Genomic DNA, 26,105 nt, shown 5'->3' on the forward strand with positions numbered 1-26,105 from the left:
TTCAGGTTTATATAAAACAAACGTTTTAATCTTTGGATTTTTATTGAATAACAATAGGAAGGTCCTGCTAAAACAGCAACAATAATGGCACACTCATAATAAACTAAAAGTTCACTCTTAAATAATCAATTGTAATCATGACTTAATATGATGGTTTGAAAAAATATGATATGTAAAATACAAAAATTACCTTCGTTTTCGTCTAGGATAGAACACTAATTCAAATGTATTTAACAAAATTGAGTTTACATTGATAAAATACTCGAAGTAGCCTAATACATCAATTTTACAACAAAATGTTAGCTCAAACTTAATATGTATATATACATTTATAACCTTTTTTGGTGAATATGATTTATCCCTGAAGAATCTAACCTCTGTCCCCAGATTTGCAACATTTTTGTACAACAATAGAGCTCAAAAATAAAAATCTTTAAGACAAACTAAGCACGTACTTAATTAAAATTAACAGTGAGTTCTAACTAGTGTTGCTTTAGCTTTTGCAAATATTAAAATTGTTAAAACATGCATGCTTATTTTACAATATTTTTTCATCAAATCCCCAGTTTTAATCTTAATAATACAACTATCAGCCAAATAAATATAACTACACAAGTAACTACTATTGCAAAAATATAGGCGTGTATTTAAATTTAAAATACCAGATGTATAAAACTCAAATATATATAAACGGTATAGGCCTACTAAATGAGCAAATAAGCCACACAGGGAAAAAATTAATTGTGACAAAAACCTTGTTCTTATCACTTACAAGTAACGTCAAAATCAAAATTGGCATTTCACATAGAAACGTTTTAGGAGATTAGTTCCTAAAATGTTAACAAATGGTAGAACACTGGCAACAACTAACTTAATCATACAACTACAGTCCTCACTGCTCACTATGATTGACTTCAACTTGACATCACTGATGTATGGAAACCATCAAAGTAACTGAACAGTACGACTAAGGGCATCAGATGTGGAACTGATTGGCAAGAAATTTGTATGTTTTCCATGTTAGGCTTGTCACACACTGCGTTCGGTCCAGTAAATTATGATCAGCCGTATCCGTCAAATCTCCACACACTGCATCAGGCATTCCAGTTCCGGCAACCGGTCTATGAGAGGACAGTGGTGCTGTGAGTTGGAGAATTTTTTGCCAACAACAAATTAGATGGTTAACCAAATTTTTCGAAGCAATGAGTGAAAGTGACAGTGAAGAAGAGATCTTTGTAGTTGCAGCAGCTCTTGCCTCGGATGAGGAAGAGTATCGGCAACAGAAGAGGTTGTGGGTACATAGTACAAAGTACAAACTCTAGTAGAGAAAAATATGAGAGAGAATTTTATACCTTGTTTCCCCGTTTGATTAAGGACAATAAAAAGTTTTTCTAGTACTCCCGAATGAGTTTCGAGACATTTATGGAACTTCTCTCTTCTAGAAACATCAATAGTAAAATAAAATGATGAGTAGAAGTCATCTGCGCATGTGCAAGCTCTCCGAAGCCTATCGCTTTCCAACCAAAAAAATCTTAGCGGACCGAACCTGACCGCATGCAGTCTAGGGACTTCCATTTGAATGCATGGTCTTTAAATGGTTTCCGAATTTTCCTGAAGCCTGATCCGATTTTACCGTACCGGTGGCAGTGTGTGACAAGCCTTGCATGTTTTTTACAGTACAGTAAAAAGTTCCACCATCCACAAAATCACTTGTGACATTGTGTTGGAATGTCCAAGACATATAAGTCACTAGATGTAAACCTTTGTGACACTGTGGTGGCTAGCACATTCTTAACAGCTATTCAGCTTGGACTAGTACTACAGTACTACACAAGTAATAGGTCCATCTGGTTCCTACCATAGCAATAAATTGATAGAATCTTAGTTTTTAAAATATCTTTTTTCATTTGAGACAATCTCAAAGTATAGTATCACATAATGTGCCTACACGACGTAGTTTAGTTTTCACATGGACAGAAAAAAACAGACAAATTCATTTAAGGTGTATGACTACCTTAAGTTCATGAAGGTAGATAAACTAAATTCAATTTACAATAGTTGTGATGTATAATTGGTAAAACTTCCAGACACCGAACAGTGGTGTATTACAAAATTCAACCTATTAAAGTTCTTCAAATGACACCCTGATTACTAAGAGGTGGCAGCTTTGAAAAATAACTTTATAATCTTAAAAAAAAAACATTTTGGTAAGAACAATAGTTATTTGTGCAACTATTGAGCAAAGTGAGCAATTGCCTCACTCAAGAGAAATCCTTACTCACAAGCCGTAGGCGAGTGAGGAATGGTTTCTCGAGCGAGGCTATTGCACTTTGCACTCGAGTTGCATTATATTTTTCCTACAGTTAACATAAAACAAATAAATTGGTAAAGAAACGTGCCTTCACGTTGCAAATCTGGAGTGAGACAAAGTAATGAGAGTGAGATAATGTTAACATTGTCTCACCGATGAGCGAATTGGACACTTTTGTGCCTTCATGTTGCAAATCTGGAGTGAGACAATGTTAACATTGTCTCACTGATGAGCGAATTGGCCACTTTGCTTTCTCAAATCAGTGCGAGAACATGTACATTGTTAGGTAACTGTAGGAAAAACAAATTTTGTTTATAAAAAAATTGGATGGTGCCATTTTTTCATTGGTTAAGTGTTGTATGAACTACCGATTTTTTGTGAGCAGAAAAACGTTCCAGCCACAACACACAAGTTGGGTGTCGGGCAGTTATACCATATAATTTGGTGCTAAATAGGAACTAATGCTACATGGATGAGTACTAGGTGGTAATGGGTGGTGTACAACAGTACAAATTGATGAATTATTGCCATTATTGGCTATAAAGGGAACTCATGATCACAGAGTACCTACTGAGGTGTGAAGTTAGGTTATTTTACCATGGTAACTTAGTTTTATGGTTGGGTCCGTGTCCTAAGCCAGGTGTTGTTTCCCAGGCCAGTCCTTTATTACTGCCGCTTGACTGAGGCACTGGGGAACAATACACGGGTTAAGACACGGACCCAACCATAGGCCATCTAGAACTAGAGTACTTCCTGAGACAGATTCTAACCATTACCCTGGTTGCAAGTGAAATCTCTAACCTCTATGCAAGGTTGGATTATAAACAGTATAGGCATAGAGGAGCTACTAACAGAGATTCATTATTTTGTTATGTTAATTTTGTGTCTTGTTTGTTTAAATACAATTGAATCAGGAAGATTACTAAGCTTAACATAACCAAACAGTTTTTAAGGACTTCTGGAGTTGCATATTGCAAAGATAAATTCTCATTATTGACTGACAAAATACAATTCAAGACCTTTTTGTGAGATGTTAATCAAATATGCTCATTCTTTATACCAGCCTTTGGAAACTTTCTTGAAATGAAGGAAACTCTTTAAATAGGTACTCTGTATTCATCAATAAGGACCCTAAAAGCTTGATGAAATTTCAAACAGAAGAAAGTAAAACATGTAAACAAAGACGGTAAAGCTATGAAATATTTTCAAACAAAATAGTTTATAGGCGTACACACTACATGTGTCTTAGCTGTTACAGACTTCTTTTGTGATCTGATTTTTTAACAAATTGAAAATTAACAGTCAAGAGGACTAGGATATAAAAAAATACATAATCCACTCACTGATTATCAAAAAGTGATTATAAAACAAAAAAAATTAAAGACAACATAAAACATAACATAAAAAATATAAATGTAAAGTATCGGTACGAAATTTGAATTAAGATTTGATATTGAAATGATTTCATTGATCTTTTTTCTACTCCATACCATTGTAGGTAATATAATAAGCAATATTTTGGAAAACTTAAAAAAATCACAATTTTCTAATCCAAGAAATACCTTTACAATTCCAAACTTACTTCATACTTTGATGAAAAAAAATACAATATACAGCCTTGGATGGCATCACTAGGTCCAATTTAAACTGAAGAGGAAACTATTCTCTGAGCATATTGAAACGCACCTGCACATTTCACCTACAAAATGAACCTATAAAATTGGCAAATTTCATAATGTAGTTGTTTTTCTAAACCACGTTAGCTAATCAATAAAAGGTTACAGTACCTGCAAAAACCCACAAGGCAGTCTGCAGGTACTGTAACCTTTTATTGATTAAATTGGCAAAGCATTGCAGAAATCAACTACAAACACCTAACCTGTTGGGGTCCCATTAACTGAAGGTAAAGACACTTTCGTAGGATGAGGTTACGACCTCTATCTACATGTGATATACAAATCACTCAGACCTAAATGTATAGTTAAAAAAATCAAATATACAAAAAGGCAATTCTGTGTCAGGGTGCTGCCTTCCTTTGTGGAATATTTTCTGGTGTTGTTAATAGTACATACCAGTATTATGTTTGCTTGGGGACATGATTAATTTTTTGGATATTTGGAATCACAAACTATCATTATTGGAGTTCAAATAGTTTAAATATTGATTTGCTTTGATTATAACAAATATAATGATGATAACGATTTTAACGATCATGATGATTATAATAGTTTATACACATAATAACAATTGGTTTATTTGGTTACTGTCTTAAAATCAACTGGACAGGCATGATTTTTACATAGTTAATCATAACTTAGTTTAGCTTTTGCATTATAACCGGTATAATTACGTACCTATGGTGTGGAACGTATCCAGTGAAAGCTGGACCCCAACAGTATAAACACCATACATCTCATTCTACACAACATGTTTAGTAGATGCTCTACCTAAGCTACCTTTGCTTGACAGTTCCAGTACTTACACCTCGTTTAGATCCTGCACAGTAATGTTATTTACACAGCTAATACATCAGGTACCGATTCTACATATTCTATTGAGCTACTTTTACACAACCTCCAGCAAAGCTTCCGAATCCATATCGGGAACCTGTTTGCCGTCTTCTACAGACATTATTCCGTTCACATCGGTTTCAGTCGAGGTGTCCTGTTCTAACGTTTCCATCTCTTGGTCGTCAGGTTTAGGTAGTAGTTCTCGGAAGAGTGATACCGACTTTGCCTCTAAGTTAGCTTTCTCCGCAGAGGTCATGTAGACCTTTACAAAGCGCAAGGCATCAACAGGCGTTGACGTTCCAGCAGCTATAGCCTTTCGCTTTAGACCTACAGAATCAGAATCAGAATTACAATCAAAAAATCTTAATTCATATTTTAAAATATGCACATATAGGGTCAAATGTCAGTCTCGGAATAAAAGCTAATTTTTTTACGTTTGTATTTCATTCCAGAGGAAAACTGAAATTACATATGTTAAGTTTTATTCCAGCAGAGATTTTAAACAAATCCCTACTGCTAAAAAAGTTTTTTTTTTTAGAGCTCTAAAACTTCTCTTTCTAACAACAAACTAAGAACTGTTCAGAAATGGAGGGAAATGAATGCAACCTGTTGTCCTATTGGAGGGCTACATTTTACAGCTGGTCCAATGACCTGCAGGTATAAAAATGGTGGCAAATTTAAACTGTTCAAATGTGCCCCATTCTCCCCTATGTTTAATTTTACCTTTCTTTATCCTAGCTTCCTTGGGACTGTAGTAATATCCGGGGTATTTTACTTTGTGCTCTTCGTCTGCTTTCCTAGCCGCAGAGTAATAAGTTTCCTTGGAATCTGCATCTAGATTCTTCCACATTGAGCCGAGTCTTACCGATATTTCTTTGTTACTTTCCACTAGAAAAATACAATATTTGAATTAGAATTGAATCTTACACTTGCTAGCTTTTGGTATTAGTAAAACTAGTGATATGGTTTCATTACGGTGGTGGAGGGGTTACAGGATCCACTGCTAAACATAAGTGCCCAGCTCCAATTTATCAATGGGCTTGAAAATCATCGGCCTGGCTAAGAACTTTGGTAATTATCCTTTGAAAAAGAGAGCTATTGGTATGCCAGTCATAAGGAGAACTTGAGTCCAAGACTACAAATTTGACAATGATTTGAAATTAAATTTTAACACTGGATACACACAAATCGCCATTTGAAGATCAATACTGTTATCAATGATACACAAGAAAATAATGTATCTACAATTTGTAATGAATGCTGTGAGGTTTAACAATTGATGAGTTTATACACACTCATTTATTTCTTCATGCCACAATTGTAATTTGTTTAATTGAACTTTTATCAACCATCCAAAATGTGTGTAGCGTAGAATATTACTACAAAACTTTATGGAAACCTTATGGGACTTATGGTCAAGATTTTTACTCAACTTACTTTGAATTTAATCAAAAATGTTTCCTATGTAAACACCCAATTAATAAGAGAATAATTATTACTTGTACCTATTAGCTAGAGCAAGTTGACCACAAAGATCTGAAAATGAACCCAACGCTAAAGTGAATTCTTACCTGGGTATTCCAATGCAAGTTTTCTTCTCCAGTCGTTGGCAAAGATCATAAAAGCGTTGGGCGGTCGTGGGATTTTACAAATCTTTGGCCGACCCCACTTTCCCCCGAGAATGCTTGGTGATCTTTTTGGCCACAAGTAACATTTTGCTGATGTGGACGTGCCTTGATCTTCTTTTTTCGTTATAACTTTGTTTTCATTGGGATGCTCCCCCTGAGCAGCAGCTGGAACCAGTGTATTTTTAAAGCAGTTAAAAATAATCTTAAAACACCAACTTTATGTAAATCATTAAGGATACGACCATACGGGTGTTTTTTCACGCAAGAATAGAGTGTGAAAATACGCGAGAAATATGAGCAGCATTAAATGTTTTCCAGCAGTAGCACAGTAGAGAATGAGCTGGGGTGTATTTTTGAAGTTTGTTCCTGGCCACACGGGCGAGAGCAGCACGCAGCGTCGCTCAAGTGGTCCTGGCAAGTTTAAATCATGATAAATGTATTTTTTTCCAGAATGGCGTAAAATATTTTTGGGTTTAGCGAATTACACAGTACACGTTTTATCCTAAACATACGTCGACTTTACTGGACCACTTAATCGTTTGTTACTAAAAGGAAAGAAATTAAGTTTCACTAAAGAATGTGAAGAGGCATTTACGTAGGGCAATATTTTTGTTATTTTCAAAGATATGATGAAAATCTTGTTAGAAATTAGTTTAAAATATGTCCTAAATAGATTTATTTTATATTTAATTTGTTTAGGCCTATACCAAACGTAAATAATTAAATGAAAGATTAACAAAATCAAATCATTTTAGTGTTGTTTTCGTATTGAAATTTACCAAACAAGTTTACCATTCCAGCCATGAGGAAAGATATACAACATAATCACACAAATTCATCAATCAACTGCGGGTTCCCAGTGAGTTTTGCCACTCCTAGACTTCAACCGGTACGAAAATAAGCGATGGAAAAAAAGCACGTGTGGTCAACAACATTGGAAATTCAAGTAGCATGAAAATTAGCTAGTATTTATCGCATGAAAAAGTGCCTGTGTAGCCGCAGCCTAAGGGTGAGTAAACCTATAATTGACTTATTGGATCTAAAACAATAACTAAAATGGCACAGAATTATTTTCTTAATCACAATAATACTGTATAATAAATTGTTATATGTTTAATATAGATGTAGGAATAAGTATTGTTGGCTCTTGTTTTTAGTTAAATAATTCATTTGGATATAATATTTTTTTTATTTAAATACCTTAAGATATGTTTTTTATTTGTTTTTATATGTGAATATGAACAAATTATGCTATTGTAGAAAAATTTAAGTACTTAAGTAACCAAGTGCTGTTAATTTGTAGGTTTGAATAATATTGTCGTTTCATATTTTGAAATAATTTGTTACAATAAATTAATACTAGTTTCTATAGAATTTAGTCCAGGCATCCATAGATTAACACAATCTGTAGTTTTTGCTTGGTGAAGACTGTACATTATACATTTTACTTACCAATTCTTATGGACGAGACAGCCTGGCGTAAAATATTTGGTCGTTTCCTTTCAACAACGTCAGTTTGATTTCCTTCAGTCATAGTTTCCTTGGATTCTTTCTAGACATAAACAGTATATTTTTAGTTAGGTAAAAGAATACCGTGCATGTAAAGTAAATGGATAATTAATCGATCGTCTTATTCTTGAGTCGCAACTATCATCATTCATACCAGTCATGAAGTTTGGGGAAAGCAGATGAAATAAATAAAACATTAGAATTTTTGTATAAGGGGTTTGTTTCTAGATTTATTCAATATTTACATTTTCAAACATATTTTGTTACTACTGTATCAAACCAGGCTCCAATAGTTAAAATATTTGTTTAACTATACAGTACTCAAAGTTTTGAATATTCGCAAACCTTGTTAAAATGTTAAGTTACGACTTGCCTGAGTTACCAATGTTGCCAATGAGAATCAGGTTTTTGGCAAGGTCTCTTGCAATCAGACCTAAAATTCATACACCCCCATATACCAAGAGGTAGAGACAAACGTCACAACATTTACATTCTCCTAAAAATACTTGAATATTTGACAGCAAAAATAAAAGCCACTCTAAAACTAAAAAAACCTTTTAAGTAAAAAAAAAAAAAATCATACAGGATGAACTCCAATTATCCGAACAAACTCCAACCATCTCAATCGCCGCCGATTATCTGAATCACTTAGGCCTACAGAGAGAATTAAAAAAAAAAACATAGAATCACAAAAATTTGAATCCTTTTGTTGAAGAAAACAGAAGGCATGGGTGTGGCGAAATCCAAAAACTCTCCAGCGGTCATTTTTCCATTCTCTCCCACAGTCACAGAAATGGTGTTACAGAAATAATCATTTCCTCCTGCGGTCTTAGAAACATCATCTTCGTTTTCGTAATCATATTTAATTCCCGATTATCTCCCGCGGCTATGGACACATGATCATGGTCTACCGTGGTCACGGAAAATCATTAACGTCCTCAGCTACTGCTTTAAGCTTGAATTTTTGGATTGTAAAATCTTTGCAGATGATTTTTGCAATTGCAGTAGTAATTAATTGTGTTTTCTCGACTGAGCCCATTTTCTGTAGAATACCCTGAATTTCGGTAAAAATCCAATCATCCAAATGTGTTATATTCCAAATTAATTTGTATAGTTGGAGTTCTACTGCACTATTAGACAGCAGTATGTCAAAAGTTTATTTTACAACTTATCAATCTAAAATATAACAAAGTTTTTACGTCTTTGAAAAGCTCCTTCATAATCTACTTGAGTTCATGAAACCTGTGTTAAACTAACCATGTCAATGATGAGCCTCGGTGAGTCCCAGCCAGCGACTGCCGCCTCAGGCTCCTCATCTATGTCTCGTATGTCTGGGGGCTCAACTTTGATCTGTGAACAAGCAAAGTAAATCAACTTCATCCAATGTATACTGTATAGGATGCATGCTACGACAAATTAAATCAAATCTAGACCAATTTGAAAAGATTTGACTTTCAAACCCTCCACCAACTAACATGTAGTAATCTGGGTAATGGCACATCAATTGTTGAGATTATGCAGGCGTATTTTTGAAAATTCATATAAATTCAATCAATAGAGCAAACCTATTGAACCATTTACATACACTGCACGGAATATAGTAAAGAATTTGAAAATTGCAAAACTGTAAATATTTAGAAGTACTGTAATTTTTGCAATAAAGTAGAAAAAAAAGAATCACTTTATTTGTAAGTTGTTTGTTGTAGGTTGAAAGGAAAACTTTGTTTCATGAACAGGAGTTTTATATGGGAAATCCAAGATAAGATGTTTTTAATTTACTTATCTGTATATAAATGTTAAAAAATCCAAAATATATTTTTCTCTAGGTAGTCATGAAAAAAAAAAATACAAATAAAATTCAACTGCACTAAACAGATTTTTCAGTATGTAATGGATTTTGAATATGTATGTAATGAATACCTCCAGTGGTCACGTGGACATGAAAATTGTGACTCACGGTCATAGAAAATTATCATTGTTTTCCCTGATCGCAGCAAAATCTTAAACATCTTCTGCGGTTCTGTACACATCATCATCGTCTGCTGCGGTCACGGAGACTTGTTATCATTTTTCCTGATTGCAGCAAAATCTTAAGAACAACTTCCTTGTCTTTTAGACATCATTTTCATCCCCACAGTCATAAAAAATTATAATTGTCCTCCTCAATTGCGGCGAAATTGCAATATCTTTGCGAACACATTCTACAATCGCAATAGTAAAAGCTCAACTAGACTTAATTTCTGTAAAATACCAAAAGTTTTGGAAAAAATCCAAATATCTGAATTTGTGATGATTAGCTCTGAATTTGGTATGGTTCCAACTGATTCAGATAGATGGAATTATTCTGTAGGAGCGTTACACAAGTGGCCTACCGTGGCGGGCAAGTCATCATCAAACTCCGGCTGGGAAGACGAGGTAGAAGTCTGAGAGTGGGCCTCACTATCCTTTTCTGCAGAGGTTTGTCTTGTAGTTCCCTCTTCGTCCTAAACCATAAACAACGCAAAACGGTAATGTATTTATCCAATTTATTTCGGCCTATGAAAAATAGAAAGATTGTAGGCCTAACCATTAATATAAGCAAACATCAATATTATTAATATTAAGCATCATCGGCTAAAAATATTTTCAAGCACAATCCCCATAAATTAGGTATGCAAAGACAAAAAAGAAACGCTTGTTTCCGCATGACTGAAGAGTATAGAATGCTTTCAATCACATAGTATTTCTACTCAAAATAATTTTCAAGATCTTAGGTAAATGCCATAAACATATATTGAGCATGAACAAATTAAATATTGTAGCAAAGTCCTTTAATTGTTTGTTTCAGCCTCTTCAAATATTTAAATTGCAACAAAACCACTAAAAATGGATTTTCTACCACAAATAATTCAACGATACTTTGTATCCTACATTTAAATGCAGAGAAGTACAAATTTACCGTTGACTTTCTTGTGCTGTGCTTCTTTGTATCTGACTGACACAGATGTTCAAGAGCATCATTCTTCTGGATTTGTCCTTTCTCATACTTGTTCCTTACATTTGACAAACCTTTGACCTGTAATGTTTCTGCTGCTAATAACAACCCACCTAGATCTGCTTCTTGAACCTGTAGTACATATAGAAAAATATGATCTTAAGTTATGACTTACTGTCGGGGAAATAAATATGTGCACTCGAGTTTGAGCCTATATATCTCTGAGACGAATTATCCGATTTTGTTGAAACAAAAATTAAATGTAAGCTTGTTTAAATACATTTTACGTGGTAACAATTTAAAAAATTTCCGTTTACCAGAAAAATTTATATAGTTGAAAGATTCAAAAAAGTACAGGTTTTTAAGAAACTCTGCACTAACACTGAAGTTTAAAAATTAATTGTAAACAAACCACTGAGCCAATCTTTCTGAAATTTTTATGGCTTATTAGTAGGTTTATTGTTAACATTTCCATGCATTTTAAAATTTTTACTTACACTAGTTTTTATGCTGCTGTTAATTTTTAAAACGTATGCTAACATTGGTAATGAAACGCTAAAAATTTCGTTCAAAATACCATCGTGTTTGTCGTGACACAAAAAAAAACACCAATATGACAGATTTATGATGCGAACAAAGGTGTTTTTTAAACAGATTTATATTTGTAAACAAAAATTTCTCCCGCGACTGGCAGCGGGCCGCCTGGTGTTTGTACGATATTTTCCCAGTCGGGCGGGAGCGCGGCGAACCTGCGACGTTGCCGATGTGTACCTGGCCGCCACACTGACATTGCATCGGTATTCACTCTCCGATTTCTGCTCTCAGTTGTATATTTAAAAGTGGCAAATTAAAGAAACCATTAAATAAATACTGGTGGAAAATTACTTGGCATTTAGCTGTTATAATTTTGTAACAAGCACGATCTACACAAAACAGTTGGCTTGTTGCTCCTAATACAAATTGCATTTTTCATACCACCATAGTTAACTAATTATAATGTATTTGTTTCATGACTAGTTAATTAGAATATTTTGTTAGAAAATTTATATAAATTTCTAACTAAATATTCATATACACAGTAGTTTGCCGTGAGTGAATACCGATGCAATGTCAGTGTGGTGGCCAGGTACACATCGGCAACGTCGCAGATTCGCCGCGCTCCCGCCCGACTGGGAAATATCGTACAAACACCAGGCGGCCCGCTGCCAGTCGCGGGAGAAATTTTTGTTTACAAATATAAATCTGTTTAAGAAACACCTTTGTTCGCATTATAAATCTGTCATGTTGGTGTTATTTCTTGTGTCACGACAAACACGATGGTATTTTGAACGAAATTTTTAGCGTCTTATTAACGATGTTAGCATACGTTTTAAAAATTAACAGCAGCATAAAAACTATTGTGAGTAAAAATTTTAAAATGCGTGGAAATGTTAACAATAAACCTACCAATAAGCCATAAAAATTTCAGAAAGATTGGCTCAGTGGTTTGTTTACAATTAATTTTTAAACTTCGGTGTTAGTGCAGAGTTTCTTAAAAACCGGTACTTTTTAGAATCTTTCAACTATATAAATTTTTCTGGTAAACGGAATTTTTTAAAATTGTTACCACGTAAAATGTATTTAAAAAAGCTTACATTTAATTTTTGTTTCAACAAAATCGGATAATTCATCTCAGAGATATTTAGGCTCAAACTCAAGTGCACATATTTATTTCCCCGACAGTAAATTGATTAACAGACAAAGTAAAATAACACTGAATACAAACCCTTTAAAAAACGAAATGCTTATGGAGAATAGTCAGACTGGGATTTTGCCGTTAGGATCGCTTGCCCCCCTCTAATTAATCTATCCCCCTCTCTCTCTAAGACGATTCTTTATCTCACTCTCACTCAGTCAGCTGACTTGGCTGCGCGCTCCCGACACCTAGCGGCCACCACGGGAACTATCCAGAATTCAAATATTCCCAGACTGATTTTTAACAAAGACGTTGCGCTTCTTATTCCGTAGGTTTTGTATTTATTGAAAAGAATCAGTAAAATGTAGAATAATGGCACAACACAACTGACAAAGATTTCAGTAGGCAATCTTCCATCAAAGCTGTCTCCCTGTATTATTACTTGTAGCTCTCCGCTTTAGAGAATGATGGAAAACTTAACTAAAACGCTGATACATGAACGAAAAACTGATTTTTTTCAACATTACAAAATTATTTAATGAGAAAGTTTTGATTCATGCCAATGTCACAACTCAATTTAAATATTTTACTGGCATCTACAAAGACCTTTTTCAGTAAAGCATTGAAAATTTAATCAAACAATCCTTTCCCTAAAAATTTTGTAGACACTTAGGTTAAATAAAAGGCAGCCATTAAATGTATAATCTGGACATGACAACTGATTTGAGAAGAATCACGGAATTTCTTTTTACTAAGACAACGTAACTTGTCTTATTTGACATTGATGATTAATTATTTATCTAGCTTTTTCCGGCAAATATTATTTTCCTACCGCTGCTTGGAAATAATCACATTGCCACCTTTAACAGGAATGCAAAATAGCTCATTTCCGCTTTAATAATTCCTGCTTGCTGAATCAGCTGATTTTACTGTTGGCGTTTCTATAAAACATTAACATCCGGTAAGCAAATAACATTTTACCTAAAAAAAACATAACCTAAATGACATTTTAAAATACAACTAAACAGTTTTCTGTGTCTTATGATATGGGTTATGGTGGAAGAAAACTCTTGTGTGAATTACGAGCACAAACAGTCATTGTCGCTCTCGAAATAAGTGGTTATGCCTCGAGCGGCTATGACATACTTTGTGTTCCTAATACACAAATAGCTATTATAACTAGTAACTAGTAGCCTGAACCGATTGTTCATTTCAATATCATTGGTGATTCTTCATTGATGGCAAAACATCCGTTTATAAATAATTACAGTGACTCGAGACTATTACTTAAACACTAAACAGTTCAACGTCTCAAATTAAAAAAGAATTGTTTAGACAGAAGAAAGAAACTTACCTTGATCTCTCCTCGATACATGAATTCTATTACAAGTTTTATGTCCGAATAGGACATTCCATTCATGATTATCACAGGGTGTTGTACCTGATGGATTTTGAACAGTTCCTAAAATGAAAAAAGTACATAGAAATAAATACACGTGTAAAAAGAAGCTACTAAAAATAATAAGTCTGACCAAGAAAGGCTCTCACTGACGGCCCCGTCAGGGATCGGGTTTGGTTTCCAGTAGGCTTCCATAAGAAATATTAGTTTTGTATTTTTTAAGTGTATAATATTACTGAAAAGTTGATGATAAATGTAATTGACTTCTATCAAATTACTTGTGCAGAAACATTTGTGCAGAGGAAACAATATATTAACAAAATATTACTGTGAGCATGTTTAGATGTTACCAAATTCAACTAAAAGTGGATGTCAAATACTTTCCAGCAACTAAGCAAAAGCTCCAGTTCTATTATTAATTGTTTGTACATATTGGTTTTATTAGCTTACTTAAATAAAGCTCTCTTTACAGATAAACCAAAAACATGGCTGATAAAAATAGTACATTACGCTACTAGTCTGGGAAAATTTTTTAGAGTCGATAAGATGGGATGTATGGTATTTTTTTGCCATACTAACTTACTCTAAATTAACCTGACAATAAAAACCACCAATGACTACTCTAAGAGAGGTTATAGTATTTTTGTTTAGCCTAACAACTTATTGCCGAATATAATTAGCTGGTGTCCAACAAAAACCACATTTGATTAAGCAGGCGGCAAACAGCTGTTTTTCAGACTGAATCCTTGCGGGAAAAGTTTGTTAAAACAGTTTAGTGACAAAAAAATGTTTAGGCCTACTGCCAACTGTTTACAAAGATAAGCCCGATATGTTGGTTTCTTAAATTAAATATATGCTTAATGTAAAATGAAGAGTATTTGACTATGAGAAATAAGGTTACTTTTAAGGTAAGACAGTTGCTTATAATAATATAGATTGTGTATTTATAGTCCGTTAAAGGGGAAGTTCCCTTAATACTTTTTTTGCTTAATATATATGTTACAGCTGATAGATGTTTTGGCAAATCTCAGCTATTGAGCTATTGATTTAAAAGTAGGGATCAAGTGGAGAGGAGGGATGTCTTCCTCTGAAACCATCTTTACATTTTGTGAACCTGGAGAATAGGATGGCATGGAATGATGAGGGAAAGACTACCAACAACAATGGAAGTACTGAAGTGTTCTATTTTGAATATATTACTGATTGATGGAATGAAACTGTTTTAGTAACTGATATTTTTATTTTTATTGATTACTTCTGTCAGTCTCAAAGGTAGAAAAATAATTGCGAGGGAAATATCTTTTCCTACAGTTACCTGACAAAGCAGGCTTCCTTGCACTGATTATAGCACGCAAAGCAGCTAATCGATGCATTTACTTTCTTTAACCGCACTTCAGTATTCCAACCAAACAACACAAAACAGTGTGTTTTCATAAGGAACGTAATACGGTTACCGTACGCTTGAAAATAAGTTGGCAATACTTAAACATAGGCTACTCCAACTAAGATCAGTCCGGGCACCGTTTCATAGCCTTTGAGTTGTGATACTACGACTTAACTTGTTGTTTTGTGTTAATATTCTATTTTCGTTCAATGCTTGGATTTAACCTAACCTAGAACATGTTTTACCGTATAGTACTTGAAAGACTAATTATTTATATGCTTTATAGTGACTGTAGGAAAAATATAACATTTAATGGGAGTACAAAGTACCTTTGGTGCACTCGAGAAACTTTCCAAACTCGCCTGTGGCTTGTGCGTAAAAATTTCTCTTGTGTACAGCAAAAAGTGCCACTTTGTGCATTAAAAAACTATTTAATGCTTGTATATTTCAACAAACTACCTTCCTTACACATCCTTGTTGGTTTTTTAAGTGTTTTCTTTCCTAATATAAAATGACTTAAAAGTAGGCCTACCGGTAGATGTTTAGAAAAATTAAAAATACCAGCCTCAAGTGCCTATGTTACTAAGGAACAAAGGAGTCTTGCAGGTATAGGAAGGTATCTAGTAGAACAGGTAACACATAAAAACAAAGGCTGAAACAGATGAAAAATTTAAAAAGTAAATTTATATAATCGTAACTTGCAAAAGGTAATTCTAACCAAGTAACCTTGCTGCTACTTATGGAATAAGTAGGCCTACACATATTATTTTTTTAGAAACGTTCAAGTGTTGATTAAAATACCAGGTTTATCTTTATTAGTGGTAATGTGAAAATATTTTACTGTTCTGAAGATAACATTTGAATTTTAAATTATTTTTATATAGGCCTAATGATTTGAAAGTATATCATGTAAATGTAAGCAAAACCATGCAAATACTCTTAAAAGTCTAAATAGAAAGAAACAACTTTGTATGTATCTGTTATAGTCGGTTGAATTGTTCTTTCAGATTAGGCATGTGTAACTATCATACCATTTCTCTGATAAAAAGTTATCATTTCAAAAATGTAAAATTTCTATCATAAAAGTGATTAATATTAATATTATTACCAATTGTTTAAGCTTATCTAAATTTACTGTTAACCCTTTGAGTGCCAACGTCCGGGGAACCGGACGTTTTTAAAACGAGCCAAAAGTGCCGACGTCCGGCCGACCGGACGTTTTTAGAACGAGCCAAAAGTGCTAACGTCCGGCTGACGTTTCGTAATGATCGAACATTGTCATAACAACCGAATGGATACTCGGATTCTTTTAACCCATATATTAACATTGAGTCGAAAGTTACTAGATGCGATACATCAATTTTCGTTGGTCGAAATATCGAAAATTCGATTTTTACGAAATTTTAACCTAAAAATCGCCAGATTGCGCTCGGCATTTTTAGCGCGACCTTCGGGAAAAATCATCGAAATTTTTTGAGCGTTACTTTTATTTCTTGCTTGGCACTCTAAGGGTTAATTATAATTTTTAGTGTAAAATTTTAAACTCATGTAAAATAGTTTTGATGCATACATAAACGTTGCTACTGTCTAAGGAGGAAGAGTGCTGAATGTTTACTGTCAGCTGTCTGCTGCTGACTCAACTCATTGGCAAGGAAAGGCAAACATGAGATAAGAGCTACTGTTGTCCAACAAACTAGTAGGCTACATTGTTTTATAATGCTTATGAAAACTGAGTTTGAAAGAATGTGTGTATCTCATAAAGTACCTAAATAAATAATTTTAAAATTATGTTATTGCAAAACCACCTGATTTTTCCAATTTTGTTACTCACCATACAAAAAGATATTTCTATAAAATTATTTGTTTAATCGTTAGTGCTGTTTTAATAATGTCTTTTGTCAGAGGTCGATTATGAAAAATGAGGTGACAGAACTGTATCCTTTTTAATGTGATTGGTTCCTAATTATGAAAATATTTTATCTTTCCGAAAGAGAGGTACCGGAACTCTATTCCGCAGCGTTCCCCCTTAACCCTCCCAGTGTTACTTGACGAAAATTCGACAAGCAGCACACTTTGTGTAGTGTTACTTGTCGATTTTTCGACACGCAGACATCGTTTACGGCGAAGGCTCTATAACTGACTGAATCGGATTGAACTGGATCGAGTTAGGTATCGTTCTTTCCGTAATATTCTAAGCTTTCTCCAGAGGTCTGTCTCTAAGCGCTATTCATTTTAGTTCCGAAAATATTGTAGCAGACAGCTGACGTGCGTGTATTTGTAAACAGCTAGGTTCCCCCGGACCGATGACTGATGTGTTTTATTACGTTTATCATTGTTTTAGTGTTAAAAATCAAAAGTAGTGATATACGTGGTGCATTATAAGAAGATTTAAGTGGTTTTGAAGTGCTGGTTGATGATCCTGAAGAAGTAGGTAGTGATATTGATGTAAATTATCAGCCAGATTCCTAGCTATGGTTAGGCTATGCATTCTTAGCTAAACGCTATGTACTGAAATCAGTTTTTTGCCCATAACTTATTTATTTGCAAATATACTTCCTTATATTATTATATATTTGTAATCCTCATAAAATTTAGAACAAAGTGGCTATTTTCAAATATTTATAGGCCTATAATTTATACAATTTCATTGAGCGCGAACTTATTTTTTTTTTGAAAATTTTCGAAATTATATTTTTTTACCTAAAATTTTTTTTTTTTTTTAATGTTCCTTATGTTTTATATATAATATTGAAGCCCATGATTTTCCAAACAAAATGGTATATAGAACATTAGAATTAACATTGTTTTAAGCTTCTCAGATCCGTTTTAATAAAACCTTGCAAATGCGCCAAAAATAGGTGGACATTAAGGCCTAAACTATGGACACTTGGAGGGTTAAATCGAGCACTGGATTTTGTCATGAAAAAAATAGTAAAAAGGCACATTGAAAGTATGGGATGGGAAAAAAAGTTAGTGGGCACGTAAATAAAGCAATTTATAAGAAAAATGAACCAAAATTACCTGAAAGTATGGACTGCAAGCTGACAACACCATCTTATGAGCTTTGAGAAATTTCCCTTGGCAAGATATGGTAACATCCACCAAGTTTTCACAGTTCAATTGTTCAGCAAACACCTACAGACAATATATCTTTCAAGTACCGTTCAATATACAGTTAAATTCTGGAATAATTATAACAATAATAAAATACATCTAAACTAAACTGTAAAAAGTATATAAATGATGGACTATATTTAACTCCAGTAGCGACCAGGCGAGAATGGAGACTAGGTAGGCCTACTCAGTGTGTATTTATATTTAGTCAGGTGTGATAAACAGACATCAAAAGTTGCCTACTGCAAGTACTTGTTGCACAACAAAGTACGGTTATAATTTTACCTTCATAAACTGAACAATATTTTCACCCTAAAGAGATAAAGGCATGCATTATAACCCCAATGCATGTATAAATTTAAAGGAAAGTTTGTTTTCCTAAAATATAGGCAAAAAACACTGTTAAGACACACTTTACAATAAACAGCAGTTTTTAGGTCTCTTTGTAGACAAGAAAGTAGTAGTTTACAAAAAGTAGGCCAACTGGGGTAAAAGGGGAAAATAATTAATTCCTTCAGTTTAGTACCAGGCTCTCAACGAAGCTACCATAAAGCTATATACATTAGTAAAAGTTCACTTTATGCACTTTCACTATAAAAATTGAAAACTTGTAAAAATTCAAATATCTCCTGCGGTTACAAAAAAAATCTTCATTATCTTCTGTGATTGCGGCAAAATCAAGAATACCTCTTACAGAAACAAAAATATAATCGTCATCCTCTGCCTGCGATCACAGCCAAATCTTGATCATCCGTTCACGGTCTCAGAAATATGATCATTGTCTTCCTCAATCAGGGAAACGTTATTGTTGTCGATCACGAAAAAAGCGTGATCTTCATAGACGTGTTTTGCAATAGCCAAGCATTGCAATTGCAAAAGCTTGGCTCGAGGTCGATTTTCTGACTTGGTACTCGATCCCTCGAGATAGTAGGCTAGGCTCAAAAGTTGAGTTGCTTGCACGCCTTTTGTTATGTAGCCTACATCTAACATAATTTTTTTCAATTTTATGTACTGCTTTTTCTGTTTCACCTGCGGCCCTCCCCTGCCTGCAGCGGTTTCCCCACCAACCCAACGACCCTGTCTGACCATATCAACTAGATGGAGTGAATTCATAACTTACCTGCAAGATGTTATTTGAGTGGTTATTCCATCTCAAATTGAAATGTTGTGCTTGAGGATTATTCTCGTTAGCCATTGTACTGTAATCTAGAACACATAACAAAGTTGTATAAATAACTCGTCTCCAATAAAAAAGTTAAAATAGGTACAACCTATATGTTGTACCAAGATGACTAACAGTAGGCCTTATTCCTTTTAAGGCCTTTTGAATTACTATTCTCCGATCTTGCAGTTATCAGCGTTGACTCTGTGTTTACCTTTTATCCATATCTCTTGCCAGACTTTAGGCGCCAACCAGTTATTCTTGCTAGTTGCTACATTAGCATAGCATAGGTACTGAAATTTTTTTCAGGGCAACGTGGAAAGGAATAGTAAAGTACTATATCATACTGCTCTCACAAAAAAATCTGAATAGTCGCAAAACATTTAAATGTTTAAGAGTTGTCGATACAACTTTACAATCTCTGTCTGGTTGTCTGTGTCTGGTTTTGAACTGAGAGTTATTGAATCGGTCTGGAGCACAACAGATTACAGAATGATAAAGGGAAAGGTGTAAATTTTCTCCAAAAACTTCTATAGTCTAAATAATATATCAGAACCATTAATCTGATTATTGCACTGCACATTGCATCTTTCTCGACCCATGTCAGAAAGATCAAAGGAAATTTGTGTCTTATAAACTTTTGTTGTACTAAGCTTTTACATGTTTGATATCCACTTTAAACGTCAACCTTGTTTACCAAACATCGGTTCCACTATCTGGGCTTTCCCTAGCCAGATTCTTTCCCTATAAGAAGAATCAAGTATTCAAAATCTAAACTCTAGTCATTCTTTAAAAGTTTTTGAAGCTAGCCTACTATCAGTCCTCAATTGGTTCAAGTTTTTGGGCAAGTTCTTTTAAACATGTTAGATATTAGTTGTAGTCATACATCGAGTTGTAAAAAAAAATTTACAACAAATGGTCGAGTTTAATAAAACAAAAGTATAATTATTAAACATGTTTAGCAAACAAAAGATTTTAAAACAAGTTGTAGTAAACACGGCTTAAGCATCTAACTTAACCCTATATGGGTGTCATTGATTTTCAGTGACAATCGGTGACACAAGCTGCAGTTTTTTCCTGTGTCTTAAAACATCAAACAAACTAGGCTATGTAATTTTAGACATAGCCTATAACTTATTGGCTAAAAAAAGGTAAAAAGGTGTGTCTTGATGCTTCAACTGATTAATAGGGGTATTAGGGAGGCAGTGTATTGAAATTTTGTTCAATCCGTTCCTACAAAACAGTAGGTGTGATATTACTCTTTAAACTGCCAGTCAGTGGTAACACATATTTTATTATGAAAATAAATTTGGGTAGCCTTACAGTTCTACAGAGAACCTACAATATATTATTGAATTAAATAAGTTATAACAGTAGGTATACTCCCGATTAACCGAGGTTGTTGGGACCGAGACTACCTCAGTTATCGAGAATCTCGGATGACACGGAGGTCTCTTAGATTTTGAGTTTAGAGGTTATGATACACCGTTATAACACTTGATGCAATCATGTCAATATTTATTATCATTGTAATGAAAAAACAATGGCAAAAGGTGATACGAGGCGACAGTGCCCAAGCAGAAAAATCGGTTTTTAGAAGCTTTTGTTGACGTTCCACAGACGACTTGTCTCATTACCCATGGTTAGTGGGCAACCTAAGTAAGTTACTGTGTGTGATTTTATTTTTCTAGTTTAGTGAGGATCATTAGTATGTTGATATCATACCTAAATTGTAATCATTATTAAAGTTTTTTATTTTAAGAAATCACAAATTGATTGCTATTTTTACTTTAATTTCAACAGAAACATTCCTAAAAATGTATTTATTGTTTTCCGACCAGAAATTTAAAAAAAAATATTAGGACCTAAAACGACTTTGGAAACCCAAGGGCTCGGATAATCGAGTGTGTAAGTTTACTGTAGCCTAGTTCGATATTTGAATAGTTTCAGCTCTCGATATACTTAATAAAGTTATCGATTGTTTGATTTCAAGAAGACTTTATCATTTACGCTGTTGCGGTTAATTTAAATTAGATTATTTATGTTTAGTTTTGATTGGATTGGTTAGGTTTTAATAGCCCTTACAAATAAAAATTCAATACCGTACATCCAAGAGTTCATATTTTATTTAATATATTTAAAAGATAGGCCTAGGTATTTACAGAGAAGTAAATTTGTAGGCCTATTTGTATCCGTATTTCTTTTTCATAAACTAACTAAATTACAGGGTTGGTACTGATTTTGGAAAATGAAATTCCCTGACTTTTCCAGACTGATATTATTCTTTTTCCAGGTATACCGTAAGACGATATCAAATAGTCAGAATCAAGAATTATTAGAAAAAAATGTAGGCCTAAATAGTTTACTCATAAAACCAATAAGAAAAGAATTAAACATCTGGAATCTGGAAAAGTAAGAGTACCAACTAACTTAACCTCACACTTTATGTTCTACTCGGCCTTGACTTGACACTGGCAGATACATGATACAGTGATTCCAATACTGATATATATCGATATTTTGCTTGCGATATCATCGGTTTATATCGGAAGAAACATGTGATATTGGAAAAATAACTACCATGCTTGTACCAGAGACAAAAAGTAGTACCAAACTATACTATTAAATGTTTCAACTAACAGAATAAATATTTTTTTATAAACTCCTACAAGTGCAGTTTTTTTTAGTTTATTAAAGGTTGAATCAGTATTGGTATAAATTCAACGAGGAATTGTATTCAGTATCGTATTGAAATTGAAACGATGAATGTAGGCCTATCCTTCCGCGAATCACGGTGCTAACTAGATTGGTGCGTTCAATTAAAGCCAGTAATCAGAGGGTGATGATAGAATGTCTGTCGATGTTCGATGTTTTTTATATCGATGGTAGGTTCAGGATGTTTTCGTCAAACTTTGATGTTTTTGACCAAGTATTGAGACATAGATGCAAAATGTAGCATATCTGTAAAAATGTAGTCTTTCAAGAGAAATTCCAGATTTTTTACAAAATTCCCTGACTTTTCCAGGTTTTCCCTGACCGTACCAACCCTGATTAACTTAGCCACAGTGCACTTTAAAAGAGTGGTGGGCAAAGTACTATTAAGTTAGCAGAAAATCAATTTTAAACGCTGTGGCTACTCGTCCGTCAACCGTACGCCATCCGTCAGTGAAGTCACCTGATGAATGACGTCACAAACTCCTGTTGACGCACCATTACAGCAACGATGCGAAAAGCAGCCATCAGTGTTCATGGTGTAGTGGACAGAGTACTTGGCTGATGTCCAAGAGGTAACCAGATCGAACCCCACCGGCGACATTAACTTTTTGATAGATTTTGCTTGGAATGCTAAAACTTCTTTAACTGTACATCTTTTTTCGAATCTGTGGCATTTAACTTATATAATTTTATTTTATTTTTTCAACAGAACTATTTTTTCATTACAGTAGACTCCATCTTATCTGGACTCCTCGGGACCGAGGCCAGTCCGGATAACGGGTTTTCCGGTTAAACCGACGTCCCCAAAAACTTGACGGACTGTTTACTGTGACTGAAATTCGACTTAAATTTAGGAGAGCATTGTATTTAGACACGTGATCACTGGTCTCAAATCTTTCCCACGAGAACAGTTGTTTCAGTACTGCCCACTTCTTGCTGATCTAGTCCGGTTAAACCAATGTGCTGATAAAAATTATCCGGTTAAAAGGTGTCCGGATAAGAGGGAGTATACTCTAGTCCCTAAACCTTCATTTGATTTTTTCATCATCAGCAAGTTCATGGTTATTTTGGTTAGGTTACGAAGGTTTAATTTTAATAATAGAATGCTCTCCTCATTTCTTTGATTAAGCTTAGTAAATCTTCATTAAATTTTATACTATCAGCAAGTTTGGTTCGTTAGGTTAGGTTATAACAGTTTCATTTTATAATTTATATACGCTAGATAAAAATATCGAATATAAGAGTTTATAGGCCTACATGTGTACGCCAACAGGCATCCGTGACGTCATTGACGAACGGCGTATTGACATACGGTACGGTTGACAGACAAGCAGCCACAGTGAATTTTGAAACTCAGTAGCTTGTTAATTAGGCCCTCCGTTTATATCGATAGTTAACTTATTACCGTACTTATGGAAGTATTAACTTAATATTTCATTTTATAACACAACTTAAGTTATTGTAGGCCTAGGCCTAAGTTCCATTCTCTGCGGAAATGTACCCATAAATAGTCCTGCAAGAAAACTCTGTTGGAACACCTACGCAAGGTTAACTTGACCAATTGTTTATTTTATTTAGCCTATTTATTCAGTTTTTTGTAGGCCTACATGGGTATAAGTTAACCATTTTATATTTAGAGTTTCATGATGCTTGATACAAACATAATATTCAACATGCAAGACTTAGTAATAGTTTTTGGTTAGGGTTTAGTAATAGGTTAGGGCTGGAAAAATGACTTAACCTAACCTGTTTCAGTAAGGAAGGTTGACTACTAATAAAAGAACCCTGCATAAAACTTATGTTAATTAAATTGCCTAGGCTTGAAATTCAACAAAACTATACAAAATGGTATTGCTATTCCACAGCTGTTTGATACTTCATATCCAGATAAGGGCTAAATTTAAAGAATGCAAAACATGCTTGTTCAGCAATAATAGGAATCGCGAACATAACAATGATCAAGATGGTGAGGCGGGAGAACCCGATGCACCAACCCCTAGTATAGTTTTACAAAACAATACTAGTAATTAATTATTATAGACAAAACTTCCATGTTCCAGTTACATTTGGAAGATCCCTTTGTTTTGTATCAGTCGTATCAACAATCTAAATACCAATTTGCGGACTGAATTATTACACATTACGCCCATAAGAGGAACAATGTTGCCTTAGTACTGTTGCAGCTTCAGCTGATTTTTAACAATCGAGTTCTATTCAATTTCTACTTACATGAATCCACAAATCGTTTGTAAATTCGTATCGTCCCTAAATAACGTAGTTATTTAGTAATAACGCATATAGCCTGAAAATACTTGAGCGAACAAGCCAAATAACAATATAAAAATTAATTCCAAATATCCCGAGAACAAGACTGTAACAATCACCTATTTCAACGCTATCTGTATCTCTGGGTCTAGAATTGGAAACTAACTGAGCACGCGCAAAATTGTACCAAAGACAGATGGACAAAACCAATATCGTCGTCTTTATATGAAGGCGTACTATACGCGGTATTTACACTAGGTGTACAATGCAGTTGTATGGTTGCAATATTGAGCGGAAAAGGCATTTTAATCCAATACTTTTTCCAAAGTCAATGCAATATATTTTTTACGTAAATGGAATGTCTACTTGCAGTATCCAAATACAATTAAAAATTTGCTTCACATAAACATAAAATAGATAAAAAAGTCTGACATTGGCCCACTTAAAACCCTTTGGGGCAGAGCCCTTTTGACGGATCTGCACCAAACTTCACTCGAACCATCCTTGAAAGATGCTTAATAATGCCTGAAAGTTCCATTACAATCTGTCGAGCGGTTTTGGAGTCCATAACGTATATATACACACACACACCCATTACCCATACATACATACATAGTTCCTCTTTTATAGATATAGATATATATACACATACCTGTCCTATGCTTACGTTAACAATTTTCTTCCGATTCCTAGGGCTGTGCCCCCTGAGGAGTAAGCGTATAATAGCAATGCAAATTAAATGAATCTTTGAACAACTGTCATTCTTGGTCATTCTCGGTTGTCTGTTTGAGTTCAAATTTGCGGCATTATATTCTGCTATAGTAAAGACCTTTAAACTGATGTGCATTATGACCTATGCTCCTATTTAAGATTTCCTTCTGACTCCTTGCGTCCCCATGACATGACAGAAAATTCATAGTTCCTTGAAAAAGTAGATTTTTAGGTGTGGTGTTGTTGTACCAAATCTTATTGATTTATCTGTTGTCGTTTGGTAAATATTAAGCCCAAGCGGGACTTTATATACACCCTGTATAAGAAGCAGGTAGCTGGGATTTGAAATTTTGGCTGTTGAAAATCCCTGTAGCTCATTTGTTTCACTTTTTGTTTTTGTTCTTCTTGTGTTGTTTTTGTTGTTTTTTTTTTGTTCACTGATCTTCACAACCAAATTGCCATTGGATTTGGTTTTCAAAATCCTTTGAACCTAAATACACTGTATAACTTTTAATGGTCCCTTTTCAATTAAATTTAACATTGCAAATTTTAAAGAGCACCACTTTGACGTTCTTAATACTTTAATACTTTTTGATGAAATGGTGACCATAAAGTAGGTATTTTAAGCCAAGTATGAATGGAGATGAGTGTAGGATGAGTGGCGCGATCTTGTAGTCCTGTTAGTGACTAAGGCCGACATATTCCTTAGACACAGCTGTTAATTAATAGCCCATACAGCTAATGGCAA

The 26,105-nt window shown here is 34.2% G+C and overlaps 1 protein-coding gene across 2 annotated transcripts; it reads right to left on the bottom strand.

The window, feature by feature from the left end:
* Positions 1–37: 37 nt before the first annotated feature.
* LOC128986397 (zinc finger and BTB domain-containing protein 43-like) lies at positions 38–24,768 on the bottom strand. 2 transcript variants are annotated; one of them, XM_054406752.1, is made up of 11 exons: positions 24,611–24,768; positions 19,625–19,710; positions 18,412–18,525; positions 13,962–14,069; positions 10,897–11,064; positions 10,331–10,441; positions 9,216–9,308; positions 7,902–8,001; positions 6,393–6,614; positions 5,545–5,709; positions 38–5,148 (listed from the first exon to the last, which is right to left on the bottom strand). In XM_054406752.1, exons 2-11 carry the CDS (start codon positions 19,697–19,699, stop codon positions 4,877–4,879), a joined length of 1,428 nt encoding a protein of 475 aa, XP_054262727.1. In that variant the 5' UTR covers positions 19,700–19,710; positions 24,611–24,768; the 3' UTR covers positions 38–4,876. The 2 variants fall into 2 exon arrangements, with proteins under 2 accessions (XP_054262727.1, XP_054262728.1); XM_054406753.1 differs by lacking the exon at positions 24,611–24,768 and adding an exon at positions 24,128–24,170.
* Positions 24,769–26,105: the final 1,337 nt, after the last annotated feature.

The sequence above is a fragment of the Macrosteles quadrilineatus genome, unplaced genomic scaffold, assembly GCF_028750875.1.
Source record: "Macrosteles quadrilineatus isolate MER2022 unplaced genomic scaffold, UCM_ALF_1.0 Scaffold_2__2_contigs__length_208266976, whole genome shotgun sequence".
In the NCBI taxonomy this organism is placed as follows: domain Eukaryota; kingdom Metazoa; phylum Arthropoda; class Insecta; order Hemiptera; family Cicadellidae; genus Macrosteles; species Macrosteles quadrilineatus.

Bases quoted from the DNA above. Each gene is read 5' to 3' on its own strand.
- LOC128986397 (XM_054406752.1), bottom strand. From the start codon at position 19,699: ATGGCTAACGAGAATAATCCTCAAGCACAACATTTCAATTTGAGATGG. The intron at 18,526-19,624 runs GTAAGTTATGAA...TATTGTCTGTAG, and splicing joins ACTCAAATAACATCTTGCAG to GTGTTTGCTGAACAATTGAA. The intron at 9,309-10,330 runs GTAGGCCACTTG...GCTTGTTCACAG, and splicing joins ATGATGACTTGCCCGCCACG to ATCAAAGTTGAGCCCCCAGA.